The sequence below is a fragment of the Scyliorhinus torazame genome, chromosome 5 (genome assembly GCF_047496885.1).
Source record: "Scyliorhinus torazame isolate Kashiwa2021f chromosome 5, sScyTor2.1, whole genome shotgun sequence".
In the NCBI taxonomy this organism is placed as follows: Eukaryota; Metazoa; Chordata; class Chondrichthyes; order Carcharhiniformes; family Scyliorhinidae; genus Scyliorhinus; species Scyliorhinus torazame.
Genome location: NC_092711.1, coordinates 142,842,454 through 142,864,947, shown reverse-complemented (window position 1 = coordinate 142,864,947; position 22,494 = coordinate 142,842,454). Strand labels below are relative to the sequence as shown.

General features: G+C 47.4%; 1 protein-coding gene and 2 long non-coding RNA genes across 4 annotated transcripts in view; 2 read left to right on the top strand and 1 right to left on the bottom strand.

Annotated features, from left to right (window-relative positions):
* The window catches only part of LOC140419927 (uncharacterized), a 378,337-nt gene that overhangs the window by 88,690 nt on the left and 267,153 nt on the right, over positions 1 to 22,494 (top strand). The window lies entirely within an intron of this gene.
* Positions 6,990 to 13,645, bottom strand: LOC140419908 (uncharacterized). 2 transcript variants are annotated; one of them, XM_072503955.1, is made up of 2 exons: positions 13,376 to 13,645; positions 6,990 to 9,508 (listed from the first exon to the last, which is right to left on the bottom strand). In XM_072503955.1, exon 2 carries the CDS (start codon positions 9,166 to 9,168, stop codon positions 8,299 to 8,301), a length of 870 nt encoding a protein of 289 aa, XP_072360056.1. In that variant the 5' UTR covers positions 9,169 to 9,508; positions 13,376 to 13,645; the 3' UTR covers positions 6,990 to 8,298. The 2 variants fall into 2 exon arrangements, with proteins under 2 accessions (XP_072360056.1, XP_072360055.1); XM_072503954.1 differs by lacking the exon at positions 13,376 to 13,645 and adding an exon at positions 12,718 to 13,258.
* LOC140419912 (uncharacterized) lies at positions 13,638 to 22,358 on the top strand. The gene is made up of 2 exons (XR_011946085.1): positions 13,638 to 13,821; positions 21,145 to 22,358. It is a non-coding gene; the product is annotated as an uncharacterized lncRNA (long non-coding RNA).

Genomic DNA, 22,494 nt, shown 5'->3' with positions numbered 1-22,494 from the left:
TACCATCGACAAGATGCACAGCAGGAACTCACCGAGGTTCCTCAGGCAGTACCTCCCAAACCCATGACTGTTATATAGGACAGCAGACACACGGGAACAACACCACCTGGATGTTCCTCTCCAAGCCACACACCATCCTGATCTGTAAATATATTGCTGTTCCTTCCGTCACTAATAGCACAGTGAATGTACCAACACCACATGGACTGCAGTGGTTCAAGAAGGCAGCTCACTATGACCTTCTCTAAGGCAACTAGATGGTCAATAAATGCTGGGTCTAGCCAGCAACTCCCACATCCCGTGAACATACGTATATATTTTTATTTAAAAATTCGATTGGGCCAATAATGGACTTGGGAGAAATAATACTGGGAGAAATTCCATTGTGCTTCCCAAGTGATTTCAACTCACTCGATAAAGCCTGATTAAACTGTTCAAGGACTCGATCGAGCCACTTGCTGTGCCTGCAAACTAACTTATTGTGATTCCTGTACACGGACACCCAGATCCTTCTGTATCTCATCGTTCTGCAATGTCTCACCATTTAAATAATATTGTTTTATTTAATCCTTCCTGCCAAAGTGGACAATTCACATTTTTTCACGTTATCCTTCATCTGTCAAGTTTTGTCCATTCACTTAACGTCCTTTGCAGACTCCTTATGTCCACTTCACAAATTACTTTCCGAACTATCTTTGTGTCATCAGAAAGGTTAGCCGCCATACATTCAATCCCATCACCCAACTCATTAATATAGATTGTAAATAGTTGAGGGCCCAGCACTGATCCTTGTGACACGCCACTTGTCACATCTTACCAACCCAAACATGACCATTTATACCCACTCTCTGCTTCCTGTGAGCTAACCAATCCTCTATCCCTGCTGATATGTTGCCCCCACACCATGAGTTCCTATTTTGTGCAATAACCTTTGATGTGGTCCCTTGGAAAATACCTTCTGGAAATCTAGATAAACCACATCTCCAGGTTTCCCTTTATTGACATTCCTTGTTACTTCTTCAAAGAGCCTGGGTCAATTAGTTAATCCCTGAATCTCATTTTTAAACATTGTGTGTCAAAAGAAAAGGTCTCCTCCACCCCTCTGGCTCCTTTGCTAATTACCTTAGAGGGGCTCACTCGCTGTTGAAGAGCCTGCCAACCCCTCTCACCACTTTCCCTAAAGTGAATGAATTTAATCAGAAAAACACCAAAAAAAACAACAAATATTTTTAATGAAACACGTTTCTTAATGAAACAGAACATGGGTTAAAAAGTAAATCAAAAAATGACTTGAGGATCAAAGACAACCAGAGTAAAAGAATAACCAGAATAAAAACATGTTCACACTGTTCTAGACCCAAATGTTTCTCTTCAGCTCCCCTGTACCCTGCTCCCGTGACTCCCCACATTGGACACTGGGGGCACTGAACCTGGTGGTCACGTCCCCATCAGCCGCAGTTACCCCACCGTCGAATCCTGATTGGTTGGGGATCCATTTTCCAGTCCGTTCTCCAGCACCTTCCTGTCTCTTTATTAGTGTCACGCCCGTGGCAATTTCCCAACTGGAGCGCAGGCCCCAGCTAAATTCAGTCCTCAGCTCCTTTGCCTGGCTGTCACTGATGTGAGCAATAGAGAGACAGAAAGGTTCCAAAGGCTCAAATGGGAAGTCAAAACTTGTGGATTAGGATCTCTGTAAAGATCAGTAACTAATATTAAAAAATCAAATTCCCAGTCAACAAATTAAAGGATCACATGACAAGACTTCTTTATGATTTTCGCTGCAACAAACAAAATAGAAACAACTTTAACTAAACACTATTTTTGAAGGAAACCTACACATTAAAGTATAAAATATAACTTTTCCCTTTTACACAATCTAAAATCCCACTCCACAATTATTCTCTACTCTACCCCAGAAGTCGAAACTTAATTGTCTCAGAACCAGTCCAAAGTGATTATTCATTCCAGAGGTTTCCGTTCTTTTCTTTTCCCAATCTGCAGGCTTTAACCCGGAACTGTCTTTCACAGCGAATGATTGGCGAGCTACCAGAAAACCGAGAGTAGGCATAAATAGGTCATTTTCTGGTTGGCAAGATTTAACAAGTGGCGTGTCACAGGGATCGGTGCTGGGACCTCAACCTTTATAATTCTGCGCGACAACGCAGAATCGCCGAGCAGAAGCTTGTAGCCAAGTTCCGCATACATGAGTGCGGCCTCAACCGGGACCTGGGATTCATGCCGCATTACATTCATCCCCCACCACCTGGCCTGCGAAATCCTACCAACTGTCCTGGCTTGACACAATTCACACCTCTTTAACCTGGGGTTACCCCATCTCTGGTTCTGGAAAGATTTAATCACCTGCTAATGCTCGCATTCCAAGCATTGTCTGGCATCTTTGAATCTGTCTATATAGTTTCTGGAACATACCTCTGCATTCACCTGAGGAAGGAGCAGCGCTCCGAAAGCTAGTGACATTGAAACAAACCTGTTGGACTTTAACCTGGTGTTGTAAGACTTCTTACTGTGCTCACCCCAGTCCAACGCCGGCATCTCCACATCATTTATAATTTATATCAATGACTTGGATGACGGGACCGCAGGTAAGATCGTTACATTTGCTAATACTGCAGCAAAAAGGGAAAGGAGGTGGTGCTGCGCCGATAACAAGGATGACGTCAGTACATAAGAGAGGATCTCAGATCAGGAATACAAAATGTGGAAACTGTTTAGGTGGAGCTAAGAAACAGCAGAGGGCAGCAAACATTGGTAAGAGTTGTTTATAGACCACCAAACAGTGGTGGTTTTGTGTGGACTGTAAAAGCTTCTATAGGTACGTAAAAAGGAAATATTTGGCTAAGACAAACGTGGGTCCATTACAGGGAGAAGCAGGAGAGTTTATAATGCGGAATAGAGAAATTGCAGAGAATCTAAATGATTACTTTGTGTTTGTCTTCACTGAGGAAGATACAAGAAATCTCTCGGAATAATCGGGAGAATGAGGAACTGATGGAAATTAGTAATAGTACGAGAGGCTGTATTGGAGAAATTAATGGGCTGAAGGTTGACAAGTTCCCAGGACCTGATATTTTACATCCCAGTGTTGGATGAGGTTGCTATAGAGATTGTGGATACATTGGTGATCATCTTCCACAATTCTATTGAATTCTGGAATGGTTCCTGCAGATTGAAGGTAGCAGATGGCACCCCACTATTCATACAGGCCTGTTAGCCTGACATCGGCAATCCCTACAGTGCAGGAGGCCATTTGGCCCATCGAGTCTGCACCGACCCTCTGAAAGAGCACCGTATCTAGTCACAATACCCCAGCCTATCCCCGTAACCCCATCTAGGGACAATTGAGAACGGCCAATCCACTTAACCTGCACATCTTGCGACTGTGGGTGGAAACAGCACCACCCGGAGGAAACCCATGCAGCCACAGGAAGACTGTACGAACTCCACACAGACAATGTTGCGCGGGGGACGGGGGGGCTTGCGAATCACGTTCATATGTTTTGGTCCTGTCCAAAGATGGAGGATTACTGGAAAGAGGTTTTTAGGGTAATCTCTAAAGTGGTGCACGTGAAACTGAACCCGAACCCTCGAGTGGCAATATTGGGGGTATTGGACCAGCCGGGGTTGGAAAAGGGTGCGGAGGCAGGTGTTGTAGCAGGTGTTGTAGCCTTCGCCTCGTTGATCGTCCGCAGTTTGCAGCATGAAACAAGCAGTGAATTTAACCAAATACACAAATAAAGAGGATAAAACCATTATTGTAAAAAATGACTGAGATTTGGAAGATGTATTCAGGGTAAATGTTTCATTAGTAACACGATTGACAAAATAAATACAATTCCACTAAAGATAGATGGAACCAATAAATTGATGGAATTGCATACCGGTGCAACATCGGATAACAGTAACCTGACAGATGGTGATGCTGATGTCATTGAAGACAAATGGACAATTCCAGTGATGCTGAATGCCACATTAATCAACTGCAAGCTCATCGCGGGAAGGAGTGTCAATCTCCTCAGCCTCTCCGATTTGAACCACCTGAGAGTTCAACCAACAGTTTTTGTTCGACTGAACCGGCTGATTGGCTATGTGAAGAATGCGATTGAAATGCGAGGGGTATGTGACCTAGAAGCATGGGTGCACAATCAAAGTCACATTGTGCAATTCGCCATTGTGGACACAAAGTGAGAGTCCATATTGGGAGTGAAAGTGTGCGAAGCCCTGAACCTCGTTGAGCGACTGTACGTTCCAAACAGCGTGAAGACAAAGGATTATTGTAACTGGCTACGAGATATGATGCCGCAGTCATCCGATGAGGACAGTGATGAAACAGATGATGAGCCAGAAGAGAAAGACTATGAAGGCCTATCAACTTTATTTGCAACTGGTTGCTCAACTGGATGAGTCCCATTTGGACATGCAGCATTTGTGCAGTAGATTGGAGCAATTGTGCAAACATTTGGCCACCACAGTGTATGGTGAAGGTGAAGGAAGGGATTTAACTGAGCATATGGGAGCTTCTGTTTTCCACAGTAACTGTGGTAAAGACCAAAATAAGCTAGAACTTTATTGCAAAATGGATTATATGAATGAGGAAATTGATGCAGATAAAGTGTTTTCGCTGGAAACACAATTTTTGAAAGATCTTTCACCAATGTCTTTGGAATCCCAAAAGCTTTGTTTATTTCCTACTTTGGCAGCTCGCCATTGAATGACACAGAAACTGAAGATGACCTAATTGGCATTTGAGCTGCTTCCTTCCAACAATGAGTCTGAAAGTCCCACTGATTGTGAAAGATTCTATACGGATGTGGGACAGTTAATAAACTTCTCGTGGTCTGAATTTTGCAATAAGATATGGTTGATATAATAATTGATATGGTTAATCTCTACAGATATGAGGAAACAATATTGTAGTTGGGTTGACAAAAAGGGACTTATTGATGTCACTCAGAACATTGTGTACAACAGGTTTCTGCTGGATGTGTAGCCAGAGTGGCTCCTTCAACAATGAACCTGTTGATTCAATCTCTTCTCTGATGGATGTCCATTGGACGCCATCTTGGAAATATTGGGGCCAAAGAATCACATTAAAAATAAAATGTTTATCTCAATAAAAAAAACAACAAAAAACTTTATTTGCAACTAGTGACGAAGTGATCACGGGTGGCATACAATGTGTGCAGGATAACGGCGAGACTGACAGTTCTAAGCTGGACTGTACAGAGGCTGACAATGAGAGTGCAACACTGAACAAATAAGTCGAGAGCACACCGATTGTGAACAGCCAACAAGAAAATGCAAACATCTTGGAGAAGTTGACTCCAAATGAGAAGCACAAAGAGGTCAAAGATAGGTCAGATAATCCAAAGGGAACTGATCGTAAAAAGATCAAAGATTGTGGGAGAATCTAGAAATTGGAGTTACTTTAAAAGTAAGAACTTGCACATTTAAGGCAGAGGAGAAATTTTTCTCTCAGAGGTTCGTGAGTCTTTGGAACTCTCTTCCTCAAAGGGCAGCGGAAGCAGAGTCTGTGAATATTTTGAAGACGGAGTTGAATAGATTCTTGATAAGCAAGGGGGTGAAAGGTTATCGGGGGGTCGGTGGGAATGTGGAGTTGAGGTTACAATCAGATCAGCTGTGAACTTATTGCATGGTGGAGCAGGCTCGAGGGGCCGAGTGACCTACTCCTGTTCCTAATTTGTATGTTATCACATCCTTTATAATAGATTGTAGCATTTTCCCTCCTACTGATGTCAGGCTAATGGGTCTGTGGTTCCCTGTTTTCTCTCTCCCTCCTTAAATAGTGGGGTTACATTTACCACCTTCCAATTTGCAGGAACCATTCCAGAATCTATAGAATTTTGAAAGATGATCACCAACGTATCCACTATCTCTAGTCACCTCTTTCAACACTCTGGGATGTAGAGCAGCAGCTTTTGGGGATTTATTAACTTTCAACCACATTAATTTCTCCAGTACTGCTTTTTCACTATTACTAATAACTTTCAGTTCCTCGTGCTCACTGGTCCCTTGGTTCTCTCGTGTTTTTGGGACAATTTCTGTATCTTCCTCCGTGAAGACAGACACACATTGTTTTGGTTTTTAAAAAAATGTAGTGTTCCCAATTCACATTTTTTCAATAAAGGGGCAACTTAGCGTCTTCAATCCACCTACCTTGCACATCTTTTGGGTTGTGGGGGTGAAACCCACGCAAACACGGGGAGAATGTGCAAACTCCACATGGACAGTGACCCAGAGCCGGGATCGAACCTGGGACTCGGCGCCGTGAGGCTGCAGTGCTACCACTGCGCCACCATGCTGCCCTGACACACATTGTTTAGTGACTCTGCCATTTCCTTCTTCCCCATTATGAACTCTCCTGTCTCTGCCTGGAATGGACCCACATTGGTCTTTCCTAATCTTTTCCTTTTCACATTCCTATAGGAGCTTTTCCAGTCGGTTTTTATGTTTCTCGCTAGTTTGCTCTCATATTCTATTTTCTCTTTATCAGTTTCTTGGCCCTCCTTTGCTGAATTCCAAAACAAGTTCCCAATCCTCAGGGTTACTACTATTTTGGCCACTTTATGAGCCTCTTCCTTTGATCTAATGGAATCCTTAAATTTTCTTGTTCGACACGGTGGCATTACTTTTCCTGTTGGATTACTGTTCCTTAAAATAATATATATTTGATGTAAATATTGAATAATTCTTTAAATGCTTGCGATTGTCTGTCTATCGTCATATGTTTTATTGTAATTTCCCAATCTACCACAGACAACTTGCCCCTCAACAGTTTTCTCACCCAGATAAATTAAACAAAAGAACCATGTAACCACCATAGCCCACCTTCATGGCAATGTCGCATGATTTAGAGGGGTTTCAAACAGAAATGGTAACTGATAGATACAGATCTATGTGGCACCGCACTCCTATATCACTCGACAGAACATAAAACAGAGCTTCATGCATGAAGTAAATTGTAGCTTTATTCAGTCAGATTTTGAATGTCTATTGATCAGGTCAGTTTGCTTGCAAATACAAAGTTTTATAAAGTTTGTCTTGTCCACGCAAATACAGATGACTGAGTTGAATTCAATACAGATTACAGTTCTTGATAATTTCTTTGAATCAAAATACACGATATAGAGAAGTTGGAAATAAACAAGATGGCAGCTTTCAAAGCAGAGCGCAGGAATAGCTTCAGAAATGAAGTAAGGTGATTCTGGGATGAACTGTTCAAAACGGCACCTAGCTTTAAGGTAATTGCTATCGTTAATGTTCTGTCCCTTTTCTGTCTGTGATTGGGTCATAATAATTATAGTTCATTCAATTCGTTTGAAATATCTGTCCATCAAATTTTGATATGGTGTGACTGAGATATTGCTTTCTCACCAAACTTTATCTGTTGCCATGGAAACTGGACTAGGAACGCTGCCCAGATTTCCATACCAACAAAATGTGTCCTTGCTTCTGTCTGGCCGATTTTAATCGGAACATTCCCATGCTATTCAGCAGTTTTCACGGTCATGTTTGAAATGTGAGTTTAATAAACCATTTTACTTCTAAACCATTTCTTCCTTTAAACTTATTATATATTAAAAAGCTAGATTTTTATCAGTAACTCAATATCTTCTCACCTCCAAACACCCATTCACTGTGAGCTTCTTGTAAAATTTGTGCCAGGTATTCACAACAAGGCTCAAAGTGCATCAGCCCATTGCAGGCAAAGTGGTGAGATGGTACTGGGACAGCACCATGGTTAGCACGAAAGTCCAGCAGAAAGAAACCATCAACCATCCTCATTGACCACCTGTCAGAATGAACACAATGCAGTCCTGGATATAACCGAGAGCAGAAACAATAGCAGCAGAATCCAACCCCTGGAGTCACTTGTGAATTTGTTGGTGAATCAGCAGATGCAATGAATCACAAAATTCCATCCCACGTTGAGAGCAGATAAATGGCCTCTCCTCAGTGAAAACATGTCAGTGTCTCTGCAGGTGGGATGGATCACTGAATGCCTTGATCTACTCAGAGCAGGTGAATGGCTTCTCCCTGGTGTGAACCCACTGGTGTGTCTGCAGACTGCATGACTGAGTGAGTCCCTTCCCACACTGAGAGCAGGTGAACAGCCGCTCCCCAGTGTGAACTCGCTGATGTTTCTGCAGGTTGGATAAATGATTGAATCTCTTCCCACACTGAGAGCAGGTAAATGGCCTCTCCCCAGTGTGAACTCGCCGGTGTCTCTGTAGGTTGGATAAATGATTGAATCTCTTCTCACTGAGAGAAGGTGAACGGCTTCTCCCCAGTGTGAAATCGCTGGTGTCTCAGCAGGTTGGATAAATGATTGAATCCCTTCTCACACTGAGAGCAGGTGAACGGCTTCTCCCCAGTGTGAATTCGCTGGTGTCTCCGCAGGTGAGATAACTGAGTGAATCCCTTCTCACACTGTGAACAGTTAAACGGCCTCTCCCCAGTGTGAACTCGCTGGTGTGTCTGCAGGCTGCTTGACTGAGTGAATCCCTTCCCATACTGAGAGCAGGTGAACGGCCTCTCCCCAGTGTGAACTCGCTGGTGCGTCTGCAGGCCGTAATGTTCAGTAAATCCCTTCCCACACACAGAGCAGGTGAATGGCCTCTCCCTGGTGTGAACCCGCTGATGTTTCTGCAAGTCGGAATACTGAGTGAATCCCTTCCCACACTGAGAGCAGGTGAACGACTTCTCCCCAGTGTGAATTTGCTGGTGTCTCTGCAGGCTGCTTGACCGACTGAATCCCTTCTCACACTGAGAACAGTTAAATGGCTTCTCCCCATTGTGAACCCGCTGGTGTGCCTGCAGGCTGCTTGACTGAGTGAATCCCTTCCCACACTGGGAGCAGGTGAACGGCCTCTCCCCAGTGTGAACTCGCTGGTGCGTCTGCAGGCTGCATAACGCAGTGAATCCCTTCCCACACTGAGAGCAGGTGAACGGCCTTTCCCCACTGTGAAATCGCTGGTGTGACTTCAGGTTGTCTAACTGACTGAATCCCTTCCCACACACAGAGCAGGTGAATGGTCTCTCCCCAGTGTGACTGCGTCGATGGGATTCCAGCGCAGATGGGAAGTCGTATCCCTTTCCACAGTCCCCACATTTCCATGGTTTCTTCATTTTATGTGTCTCCTTCCATCTCTTCAGGTTGGAGAATCATTTGAAGCCTTAATCTCACGAAGAACTCGTGTACCGTCTCTCCCTGCTGTAAATGGGGCTATGTTTTTTCAGACTGTGTAACTGTCAGTGCTCTGGAACACTCTCACTCGGGTGTGTGTGTCTCGGTCCTTTTCCAGTCTCACTGATGTTTAAAATCTTTTGAAGTCGACAGACCAGGCAAACATTTCTCCTTCTGGATTTAATGGCCAATGATATTCAGGTCCCAAGGAATCGAGTGACTCTGTCAGATCAAAACGTGATGTTTGAGATTTCTGTCTGTAATTCCTCCTCTCCCAATATCCTGTAAAAACAATTTACAAAAGTCATCACTGTCAATACAGGATAGAAATTCAGAACAGACAATTCTAATTTTTATGGAACATTCTTTCCTCTCTCATTCCCCACAAGCTGTAAATCTCCATCCCACACACTCTCCCTCCATTCTCACTCTGCTGTATCTAATATTCACCTGCCCAATTCTCCTGAAGGTGCTGATTCAGGCTGATTGACAGATCCATGCTCCCTGCTTCCTGTCCTGGACACAGAGATCATAACAAATAGGAGCTGCAGTTGGCCATTTGGCCATTTGGCCCATTGAACATGCTCCACCAGTCAATGAGATAATTGGCTGATCGACCTCAGCACCATTTTTCCACACATATCCCTTCACGTCTTCAATATCTAGAATCTTCCCAATCTTACTCTTGAATATATGCGAAGACTGGGGCTCCATAGTCCTCTGGAATAGAGAATTCCAGAGCTTCACCACATCCTTGAGTGAAGAAATCCCTCCTCATCTCAGCTTTCTCTCCATTTTCCGGCCGGTTCCCCATAACCCTCGACTCCCTCGCCAATCAGAAATCTGTCCAACTTGGTCGTGAATATATCCAAAAACCCCCAGACTCCACTTGTCCCTGTGAAGAGAAATCCAGAGACTAATAACCCTCTGAGGAAAAAGATGACTGGAATGGGACCAATCCGAGACTTACAGAATAGCTCGACAGGGAGCTGGCATCAACTCAAGTTGTCCAACACTCTTTTTTGCCCTTTAATGTCTCTATGTCTTGAAATATATAATGTCGCTACAGTACTATATTCCAAAACTAGAAATAATAATAACCATACTTTATTACAGAACCACAAATAATTAGTCCAATCTGTGCCATATAACAACACAACACATATCTCGGTCTAATATCATGGGCAGGATTCTCCGACCCCCCGCCGGGTCGGAGAATCGCCGGGGGCTGGCGTGAATCCCGCCCCGCCGGTTGCCGAATTCTCCGGCACCGGATATTCGACGGGGGTGGGAATCGCACCGCGCTGGTTGGCGGCCTCACCCGGCAATTCTCCAGCCCGCGATGGGCCGAAGTCCCACTGCTGGAATGCCTGTCCCGCCGGCGAGAATCAAACCACCTCTCTTACCGGCGGGACAAGGCGGCACGGGCGGGCTCCGGGGTCCTGGGGGTTCGCGGGGCGATCTGGCCCCGGGGGGGGGGGGGGGGTGCCCCCACGGTGGCCTGACCTGCGATCGGGGCCCACCGATCCGCTGGCAGGCCTGTGCCGTGGGGGCACTCTTTTCCTTCCGCCTTCGCCATGGTCTCCATGACGCGCAAAGTCATTTCTGCGCCAGCTGGCGGGGCACCAAAGGCCTTTCCCGCCAGCTGGCGGGGCGGAAATCAGTCCTGCTCGGGCCTAGCCCCTCAAGGTGAGAGCTCGGCCCCTCAAGATGCGGAGAATTCTGCACCTTTGGGGCGGCGCGATGCCGGAATTATTCGCGCCGTTTGTGGCGCCGGTCGGCGGACATCACGCCGATTGCGGAGAATCCCGCCCTATATCTCTCTCCAGAGCAAGATGGCGCCAGAGCGTGGCGACCCTGTGCAAGCTCTCTCCACAGATCCTCTTCCTATATCTCTTATAAACTTACTAACCTTTTAAAAGTTAATTCTAACAATAATTCCCAGACCAGCCTCCTCGAACAGGCGCCAGAATGTGGCAACTAGGGGCTTTTCACAGTTACTTCATTTGAAGCCTACTTGTGACAATAAGCGATTTTCATTTAATTTAATTTCAATAATACTATTGTTAATATGGAGGGCAGCACGGTAGCACACTGGGTAGCACCATTGTTTCACAGTTCCAGGGTCCCAGGTTCGATTCCCGGCTTGGGTCACTGTCTGTGCAGAATCTGCACGTTCTCCCCGTGTCTGCGGGGTTTCCTCCCACGAGTCCCGAAAGACGTGCTTGTTAGGTGAATTGGACATTCTGAATTCTCCCTCTGTGTACCCGAACAGGCGCCAGAATGTGGATACTAGGGGCTTTTCACAGTAACTTCATTGCGGTGATAATGTAAGCTGACTTGTGACAATAAAGATTATTATTATCTCTAACCTTTCTCTTCTATGTTCCCTTACATGTCTGAAGCTCTTCACATGATGATATCAGGGTTTTTCCCTCAGTCTGGTCTCAGTAAATATACCAAGTCGGATTGTAGGTAAAATCTATTTTATTCTAAACAGCTTGCAAGCCTGATTCACTCTGATAACAGCAGGACATCACACCAGAGTTCCTGAGATTCCCAGAGCAAGTGAGAACAAAGACACAAAGCATCTCGTTTCATATACATCAATGTAGCATCAAGTTATACACACACACACGATCAAATAAGGTAACGATGGCAAATGTAAGGTTTTCATAGGTTTTGCCACATTCCTTGACCGAGCCATACAAGGTGATCATTGCAATTACTGACCCCAATAGGTTCATCTCACATTCCTTAACCTTGAGGCCCCTTTCGCCCAGTATCCCCTGCAACAAAGAAATAGTCCCAGTGGCTGCCCATCCCCCTCTTCATGCTTTGCAAAATCCCAGTTACAGGCAATTACAGACTGCTACCCATTTTCTCCAGCCTAAGCTAGAGATGTTTAAAAGTCCTCGACCCTAATCCTCTGTTCTCCTGTATTAGGATCTGCTCCTAACTTTGCCTAACTACTTATAGCTACTTATCCCATTCTAACACCATGCTCTTTTGTTCAATTCCTCACACATATCTTCTCTACTGCAGTACTACACTCCATATGCTCACTCATTGCCTGTGCCTATGTATTTACATTGTGTATTTATGTATGTTTTTTCCTGTATGGAATGATCTGCTTGACTGCACACAGAACAATACTTATCACTGTACCTCGGTACACATGACAATAAAATGAATCCAATCCAATATTAATTTACTGTCCCCTTAAATGTCAGCCATCTCCTGGGGAAAGCAGCCCTTTAATTGTGAACATGAGGAAAGAGACCATCCTTTCAGCCAGACAAAGAAATGTGTCAAGCTGAGGGAGCAAAGGATGTCAATGTCTTTAAGAGAGAGAGACCTGGGCCAAGCTTTCCAGAATCTGCACCCTCCCTGGATTCACTTCCTTTCCCTTCAGTTGCTGCAAGTGACCAATTGAAGGTGAGAATGAGAAAAGAAATGAAAAGGGGGAGAAAAGAAAGTGTTTTACTCACAGAGGCAGGAGGGAGTTTCAGTCCGCGTGCAGCTCAATATCCAGCCACACAAAGCCCGCGCGCTGATTCACTGGAGGACTAGAGTCCTTCCGGTCCGACAAGTCTTCCCTTTGACCTGAGCCGGGCAGAAGCTCTGAATTGAAGGCGCGCGCATATTTTGGGGGTGATGCGCATGTGCGGCGTTTGGGGGGTTATGCGCATGTGCGGGTTGGGTGGAGACCGGGACAAAGCGGTGCACTGTCATTGTGTACAGTACGAAGTCTTACAACACCAGGTTAAAGTCCAACAGGTTTGTTTCGATGTCACTAGCTTCGGAGCGCTGCTCCTTCCTCAGGTGAATGAAGAGGTCTGTTCCAGAAATACATATATAGACAAATTCAAAGATGCCAAACAATGCGAGGAATGCGAGCATTAGCAGGTGATTAAATCTTTACAGATCCAGAGATGGGGTAACCCCAGGTTAAAGAGGTGTGAATTGTACCAAGCCAGGACAGTTGGTAGGATTTTGCAGGCCAGATGGTGGGGGATGAATGTAATGCGACATGAATCCCAGGTCCCGGTTGAGGCCGCACTCATGTGTGCGGAACTTGGCTATAAGTTTCTGCTCGGCGATTCTGCGTTGTCGCGGGTCCTGAAGGCCGCCTTGGAGAACGCTTACCCGGAGATCAGAGGCTGAATGCCCTTGACTGCTGAAGTGTTCCCCGACTGGAAGGGAACATTCCTGCCTGGTGATTGTTGCGCGATGTCCGTTCATTCGTTGTCGCAGCGTCTGCATGGTCTCGCCAATGTACCACGCTTCGGGACATCCTGTCATTGTGTGTCCGGGTCTTCCAGCCTTTCCCATTGGACACCAGCTCAGCGCGGCTGTAGGGAAAAGTCTCTCCCACACCCATGTGTGGTTCCACCCCTCATTGTCTGTCAGCGGGGGACTGACCAATAGGAAACCGGGAGCACCGGAAGGACTCTGCTCCTCCAACCAATTAAAGCTTCCCCATTGTTTGAATGCGGAAGCTGGACAATGAGCAAAGCTGCTGCTTCTGTGTCTGAGTGAGAGTGAAGATTGAGCTTCACACAGACGGCATCTTCCTCCTGTCTCCCACATCTGTGAGTAAAACGCTTTCTTTTGTCCCCCTTTCCATTTCTTTTCTCATTCTGACCTTCAATTGGTCACTTGCAGTGACTGAAGGGAAAGGAAGTGAATCCAGGGAGGGTGCCATGTCACTGACCCAAGTCTCCACACTTGGGAGTTTTGCATCCCTCCACATTAACAAGAGCCATCTCCGGGCTACCAAAGGCCAGGACCCCGGCTTATTTTGGCTCCTGCACTCCCGGATCTTCTGACTCCCCAAATATCGCTATCCCCAGACTCGGCTTTACCCGAGTGTTCAAGACCGTGGACCTAGCCTTTGCAAAGCCTCACCAGAATTCTTTAAGCGCCGGGCATGCCCAAAACATATGGACATGGTTTGCTGGGCTCCCTGAACACCTCACACACCTATCCTCCATCCCAAATAACTTGCTCATTCTTGCCGCTGTCATGTGTGCCCGGTGGACCACCTTAAACTGAATCAAGCTAAGCCTGGCACAAGATGAGGAATTGACCCTGCCCAGGGCATCCGCCCACAGGCCGTAATCCAGCTCCTCACCCAGCTCCTCCTCCCACTTGCCTTTCAGCTCCTCCACCAAGGCCTCCTCCGCCTCCTGCAGCTCCTGATATATATCTTGATACCTTTCCGGCTCCTACCCACATGCCCGAGACCACCCTGTCCAGTATCCTGTGGGAAGGTAGCAGCGGAAATTCCCCCACCTGCTTCTTCAAGAAAGCGCGGACTGGCAGGTACCTAAAGGTATTCCCTGGGGGCAACCTGAATTTCTCCTCCAGCGCCTTCAGGCTAGCGAAAGTCCCCCATCCTTTTGATACCCTCTCTGTGCCAGCTTAGAAACCCTCCATCCATTCTACCCGGGATGAACCTGTGGTTGTTTCGTATCGGGGTCCAGACCTCCCCCCGTGCCTTCTCCACTGACCCCCAGATTCTCAGTGACGCCATCACCACCGGGTTTGTGGTGTACCGTGCCGGCGAGAGCGGCAGTGGTGCCGTTATCAGTTCCTGTTCGCCCGCTTGAAGAAGGACTTGGGGATAAGGATGGGAAGGCACTGGCAGACGAACAAGAATCTGGGGAGGACCGTCATCTTCACGGACTGCACCCTGCCCGCCGGGGAAAGCGGTAGCATTTCCCACCTCCTAAAGCCCCCCTCCATCATATCCACAAGCCGCGTTAGGTTGAGCTTGTGCAGGGCATCCCAACTCTTAGCCACCCGTATGCCCAAATAGCAAAAGCTCCTCTCCACCATCTTAAGCGGTAGCTCTCCCAGTCTCTTTTCCTGGCCCCTCGCATGGATCACAAAAAGCTCGCTTTTCCCGACATTCAGCTTATACCCCGAGAAATCCCCGAAATCTTTTAGGATCTACATGACCTCCCCCATCCCCTCCACCAGATCTGAAATATATAGGAGGTCATCCGCGTACAGTGATCCCCGATGCTCCTCCCCGAACCAGCCCTCCAGTTTCTAGACATACTCAGCACCAATGGCTAACAGCTCGATTGCCAGGGTAAACAGCAGGGGGGAAAGGGGCATCCCTGCCTTGTTCCTCAATGCAGCCTAAAGTACTCCGACCGCAGTCAGTTCATCGACACACTCGCTACAGGGGCCTGGTGCAGTAATTTGACCCACCCTATGAATTCCTCGCCAAATCCAAATCGTCCTAACACTTTCCACAGATACTCCCACTCCACCCGATCAAAGGCTTTTTCCGCATCCATTGCAGCCACCACTTCTGCATCCCATCCTTCCGAGGGCATCATGATCACGTTCAAGAGCCTCCGCACATTTGTGTTCAGCTGCCTGCCCTTGACAAACCCCGTCTGGTCCTCATTAATCACCCCCGGAACACAGTCCTCAATCCTAGTGACCAGGATCTTGGCCAACAGTTTGGCGTCTACATTAAGGAGCGATATCAGCCTGGAGGAGCCACACTGCAACGGGTCCTTATCTCGTTTAAGGATGAGCGAAATCAAGGCCCGCGACATCGTCGGGGGAAGTTTCACCTTTCCTTACCCTCGCTGAAGGTTCTCAACAATAGCGGGCTCAACAGCTCTGAGAATTTTCTATAGAATTCTACGGGATATCCGTCCGGTCCGGGGGCCTTGCCCGACTGCATACCGTCCAAACCTGTAACCAACTCCTTCAACTCAATCAGGGTCCCTAATCCTTCTACTAGCTCCTCCTCCACCTTCGGAAACTTCAGTTGGTCCAAGAATTGCTTCATCCCTTCCTTCCCCTCCGGGGGTTCTGACTCATCCAATTTACCATAAAAATCCTTGAAGACCTCATTGATCCTTTCCGAACTCAGGACTGTGTTTACCCCCCCCCCCCAACCCCCCCCTCCCCAACCCCCCCCTCCCCAACCCCCCCCCCCCCAACCCCCCCCCCCCCCCCCCCCCCCCCCCCCCCCTAACTCCCCCAATTTCCCTGACCGCCTCTCTCTTCCGTAGTTGGTGCGCCAGCATCCTACTTGCCTTCTCCCCATGCTCATACACTGCTCCTTGTACCTTCCTCAATTGAGCCTCAACCTTTCCCGTGGTAAGCAGGTCAAACTCCATCTGCAGACTCCGGCGCTCTTTTAACAACCCCTCCTCAGGGGATTCCACATACCTCCTGTCCACCCTGAGTATCTCCCCCACCAACCTCTCCCTCTCCATCCTATCCTCTTCTCTCTGTGGGCCCTGATTGAAATTAGCTCCCCCCTGATAACTGCCGTCAGCGCCTCCCAGACCACACTCACTGAAACCTCCCCAGTATCGTTGGTCACCACACAGTTTTGGATGCTCCTCCTAATCCGCCCACAGACCTCCTCATCCGCCAATAGTCCTACGCCCAGTCTCCACAGAGGGTGTTGGCCTCTCTCCGTTCCCAGCCTCAACTCCACCCAGTGCGGAGCATGGTCCGAGTCCGCAATGGCTGAGTATTCCACCCCCTCCACTCTCGGGATTAGTGCCCTGCTTACCACGAAAAAAATCGATCCGTGAGTACACTTTGTGAACATGGGAGAAGAAAGAAAACTTATTCGCCCTTGGCCGAGCGAATCTCCACAGGTCCAGTCCCCCCATCTGGTCCATGAACCCCCTCAGGACCTTGGCCACTGACGGCCTCTTACCCGATCTAGACCTCGACCGATCCAGTGCCGTGTTAAAGTTCCCCCCCCCACCCCCCCATTACCAGACTGCATGACTCCAGGTCCGGAATTTTACTCAACATTCGCTTCATAAAATCCGCATCGTCCCAATTCAGGGCATACACGTTCACTAGCAACACCTGGGCCCCCTGTAGCCTGCCACTCACCATAATATGTCTACCCCCTTTATCCGCCACAATACCCCCCCGCCTCAAATAAAACCCGTTTGCTCACCAAGATTGCGACCCCCCTGGTCTTCGCATCCAGCTCCGAGTAAAAGACTTGCCCCATCCATCCGTTCCTCAGCCTGGTTTGATCCGCAACCTTCAGATGCATCTCCTGTAACATGGTTACGTCTGTCTTTAGCCCCCTTAAGTGCGAAAACACCCAGGCCCTCTTGACCGGCCTATTCAGGCCTCTCACGTTCCATGTGATCAGCATGGTCGGGGGGTTAATTACCCCGCCCCCCTTCCCTGCCGACTAGCCATCTCCTTTTTTAGGCTAGCCATGTGCTCACGCCTCCAGCCCCCCAGCCGGAGGCTCCCCGCCCCGACTCTCCCCGTTAAAATCGATTCTCCTTCAGTCAGCAAAGCAGAATCCCAGCCCCCCCCCCCCAGTCAAGCATCCGCTTAGCCCCTCAACCCCCCCCCCGCCCATTGCACTCCCGTAAGTCAGCTGACTCGTGCTGACCCCGTCCGCTCCCGCCTCCACCCCCAATCCCACTGTTGGCTCCCCTTACGAGTCTCCAACCCCCCCCCCCAACGAAGTGAGGTAAAGTGAGGGCCCACCCCCCGACATCCCGTGTCTACAGAGGAAGAAAAAAAACCAAAGCACAATTCTCTCAAATCCCCTAGTTTCGGGTACTACGCCCACCATTTCACGGATAAACCGCTTCCCTGTCTGGGCCGATCCCACCACCTGTGACACAGCTCTTCCCAACTGCGACCCCACCCAAAGCCTCGAGGGCCCAGGGCAAAGGGGGCAACAAAAACACAAGAGAACACGGGGAAAACCCCAACATAACACCCCCCCCCCACAGCACCTCACCACCAACCCCCACAACATATTGTAGTCCATTAGTTCGAGTCCAGCTTCTCATTCTTAATGAAAGCCCACGCCTCATCCGGCGTGTCGAAATAGTGGTGCCAGTCTTGATATGAAACCCACAGCCTCGCCGGTTGTAACAGCCCGAACTTCACCCCTTTGCTGTGGAGAACATCCTTGGCCTGGTTGAATCCCACACGCTTCTTGGCCAGCTCTGCACCCCAGTCCTGATAGATACGGATCTCGGTGTTCTCCCACTTGCTGCTCCACTCCTTCTTCACCCATCGCAGGACACACTCCTTATTGGTGAAGCGGTGGAATCTTACCACTATAGCGCTCGGCGGCTCGTTCGCCCTAGACCTCCTTGCCAGGACTCTGTGCGCCCCATCCAGCTCCAGGGGCCGCGGGAAAGCCCCCGCGCCCATCAGTGTACCCAGCATCGTGGTCACATACGCCCCAGCATCCAGTCCCCTCCGCGCCTTCAGGGAGACCCAGAATCCGCAGGTTCTGCCTCCTCGACCTATTCTCCAGGTCCTCCAGCTTCTCCGGCCTTCTTTTGTGCAGCACCTCGTGCGCCTCCACTCTAACCGCCAGGCCCAAAATCTCATCCTCGTTATCAGAGGCCGTCTGCTGCACCTCCTTTATCGCTGTCCCCTGCATCTTCTGGGTCTCCACCAACCTCTCAATCAACGCCTTCATAGGGGCCAACATCTCCGCCTTTAACTCCGCAAAACAGCTTCTCAAAAACTCCTGCTGCTCCCGTGACCACTGGGCCCACGCTGCCTGATCCCCGCCAGCCGCCATCTTGCTTTTTCACGCCCGTTCTCCTCTCTTCAAAGCCGCTTTTTTGATCGCCCCACTCCTGGTCCACTCTATACAGCGCTGGGGGATCCTCACTGTTTCCTTCCCACACCGGGAATCGCCGTCAAAGTGCCGCTGGAGCTCCGTAAAAGGGCCCAAAAGTCCGTTATCGGCGGGAGCTGCCGACCGTACGACCTACCTAGGCATAGCCGCAACCAGAAGTCCCAGTGAAAGAGTGTTTGTAAGTTTGAAGATATTTAGTTTCCATTTCTGTTTGGAACCCCCAAAGCATGCCACCTGGCCATGGAGATGGGCTGTGGTGGTTACATGTTTTTTTATGTTTAATTTATTTGGGTGATCCTCTCAGAAGAAAACTATGAGGGTATGAGGGGCAAGTTAGATATAGATATAGAACATATAGTGCAGAAGGAGGCCATTCAGCCCATTGAGTCTGCACCGACCCACTTCAGCCCTCATTTCCACCCTTTCCCCGTAACCCAATAACCCCTCCTAACCTTTTTGGTCACTAAGGGCAATTTAGCATGGCCAAACCACCTAACCTGCACGTCTTTGGACTGTAGAAGGAAATTGGAGCACCCAGAGGAAACCCACGCACACACAGGGAGAACGTGCAGACTCCGCACAGACAGTGACCCAGCGGGGAATCGAACCTGGGACCCTGGAGCTGTGAAGCCACAGTGCTATCCACTTCTGCTACCGTGCTGCCCACAGTTGTTTGAAGTGGATTGGGAAACTGATGGGAAACAGGGAATATTAAAGGAAATATTACATATTTACCAGGTGGTCGGTTAGTTCAGTTGGCTGGTTCATGATGCGGAGCGACGCCAACAGCATGGGTTCAATTCCCCGACAGAGGTTATCCATGAAGGCCCTGCCTTCTCAACATTGCCCCTCACCTGAAGTGTGGTGACCCTCAAGTTAAGCCATCACCAGTAAGCTCTCTCTCTCTCAAAGGGGAGAGCAGCCTATGGTCCTTTGGGACTTTGGTGACTTTCATTTTACAGAATACAACAAATATAGATTCCTTTAAGGGACAGAAATCAAAGTTAAAGATCCCATTAGAAGGAAGAGGCTCCTGAAGTGGCCAAAACAGTAGTAAGCCTGAGGATTGGGAACTTGTTTGGAATTCAGCAAAGGAGGACCAAGAAACTAATAAAGAAAAAATAGAATATGAGAGCAAACTGGCGAGAAACATAAAAAACGCTCCAATAGGAATGTGAAAAGGAACAATTAGCAAAGACCAATGTGGGTCCATTCCAGGCAGAGACAGGAGAGTTTATAATGGGGAATAAGGAAATGGCAGAGAAACTAAACAATGTGTGTCTGTCTTCATGGAGGAAGATACAGAAAATCTTTCAAAAACTCAAGGGAACCAAGAAACTAGTGTGCAATAGGGACTGAAAGAGATTCGTATTAGTAACAAAGTAGTACTGGAGAAATTAATGTGGGTTGAAAGTTAATAAATCCCACAAAGGTTGAGCTCTACATACCAGAGTGTTGAAAGAGGCGGCTGTAGAGATAGTGGATACATTATTGTATTCAATTCCCCTCACAATAAACAATAACATTCTATTAGCTTTCCTAATTACTTGCTGTACCTGTATACTCGCCTTTTGTGATTCATGCTCTTGGACATCCAGATCCCTCTGAATCTGAGCTCTGCAATCTCTCACCATTTAGATATTAAGCTTTTGTTATTCCTTCTACCCAGATGGACAATTTCACCTTTTCCCACATGATTCTCCATTTGGCAGATTTTTTCCCACTCACTTAACCTAACTATATCACTTTAGTCTCCTTATGTCCCCTTCACAATTTACTTTCCTTCCTATCTTTGTATAATTGGAACATAGGAGCAGGAATTGGCCATTCAGCCCGTCGAGCCTGCTCCACCATTCAGTACGATCATGGCTGATCATCCACTTCAATGCCTTTTCCCCACATTATCCCCATATTCCTTTGTGTTGGGGCTGGTTTCGCACAGTGGGCTAAAACAGCTGGCTCGTAAAGCAGAACAAGGCCAGCAATGAGGGTTCAATTCCCATACCAGCCTCCCCGAACAGGCGCTGGAATGTGGTGACTAGGGGCTTTTCACAGTAACTTCATTTGAAGCCTACTTGTGACAATAAGTGATTTTCATTTCATGTTATTGGTATTTAGAAATCTGTCAGCCTCTGCTTTAAACACACTCAGTGACTGAGCTCCCACAGTCCTCTGGGGTAGAGAATTCCAAAGATTCACAACCCTCTGAGTAAAGAAATGTCTCCTCCGAGACCGATCCTAAGTGACTTCCCCCTTATTTTGAAATTCTGTTCCCTGGTTCTAGACTCCCCAACCAGGGGAAACATCTCACCTGCATCTGTTGCCAATTATTTTTGGCTATCCTCAACAGACACAGAATACAAAGCAGCTGATAAATGTGAAGAACAGATGATGAATGCTGCAGCATCGATAGCAACCTGTCTTGCCATCAAGTGAAGAATTCTGCTGTCAGAGCCAGGCAACTACATATCAGTGAATTGTTGAAGCTTTTCTTGTGTAATCTTGGAGGCCGCTCCGGTCTTTGGAAATCTAGGAGTGGATACATTTATGCTCACGATGGTGACATGTGAGACTAAAATGGACTATACTTACTACACTCGCATGTATGTTTGCCTGTTGAAAAATGTAAAACGATATTACAGAGTATAAGTTGCATGTTTAGTTTAGCACAGAGCTTAGCATGGTTTAGCACAGAGCTAAATCGATGGCTTTGAAAGCAGGCCAGCAGCACTGTTCAATTCCCGTACCAGCCTCCCCGAACTGGCGCCGGAATGTGGCGACTAGCGGCTTTTCACAGTAACTTCATTTGAAGCCTAATTGTGACAAGCAATTTTCATTTCATTTCATGTAATCATAAGAAATGTTTAAAATTCAAAACGTTTTTAGAAAAATAAAGCTATCAGCGTACATCGCTGGTTCATCTTTTTAAAGGGGGAGGTGTGACGATTGGAAGATTTTAAGAAAATTTGATTATAAATGTATTGGGCAATTTAAGGGTTAAAAGCTTGGGGTTAAAGTGTGATTCACTGCAGTGGTCCTGTTTTTATTTTAAAGAAGGATCCTGTATTGCAGGACCTGGGTGTTTTTAGTAGCCAGAAGGTGAAACTGTCAAAGGAATGTGTTTTTCAGTCTGGGCTAATGGACTGTGGTTTGACTGGAAAGTACTTGTGGAATTACTGTACTTTGCAGCCGGCAGATATCATTTGTTTTCCAGCTTGGGGAGATGAGGTCATTTCTGGGTGGAACCGAGGAAGGCAGAAAGGCATTTTAGAAATCTTTGGAAAGCAGTTTTTGGAGAAAGATTTGGAGCGAGGAGTTGAATCTTTGGTCCACAATTCTCCCACAGTAAGACAGATCGAGAGCTGTATCTTTCTTTTCCTGTTGTTTAATGGGAGATTGAGTAGTGACGTTTAAATGGGTAATTGTAAGCTGTTGTTTTTGGGTGTGAAGTTAAAAAGTTTAAATTGTAATCATAATAAAGTTTTATTTTAAAAATAACCCAAGCTCTATTTCTTCATGTGATCACTCCTGGAGCGAATCATTCTTTCCGCACAGTCTGACAAATAAACTGAAATATTGGGGATTTGGTCCAGTATCCTAGACACTGTTGGGATCTGGTCTGGGATCGGAATAG

Bases quoted from the DNA above. Each gene is read 5' to 3' on its own strand.
- LOC140419908 (XM_072503955.1), bottom strand. From the start codon at position 9,168: ATGAAGAAACCATGGAAATGTGGGGACTGTGGAAAGGGATACGACTTC.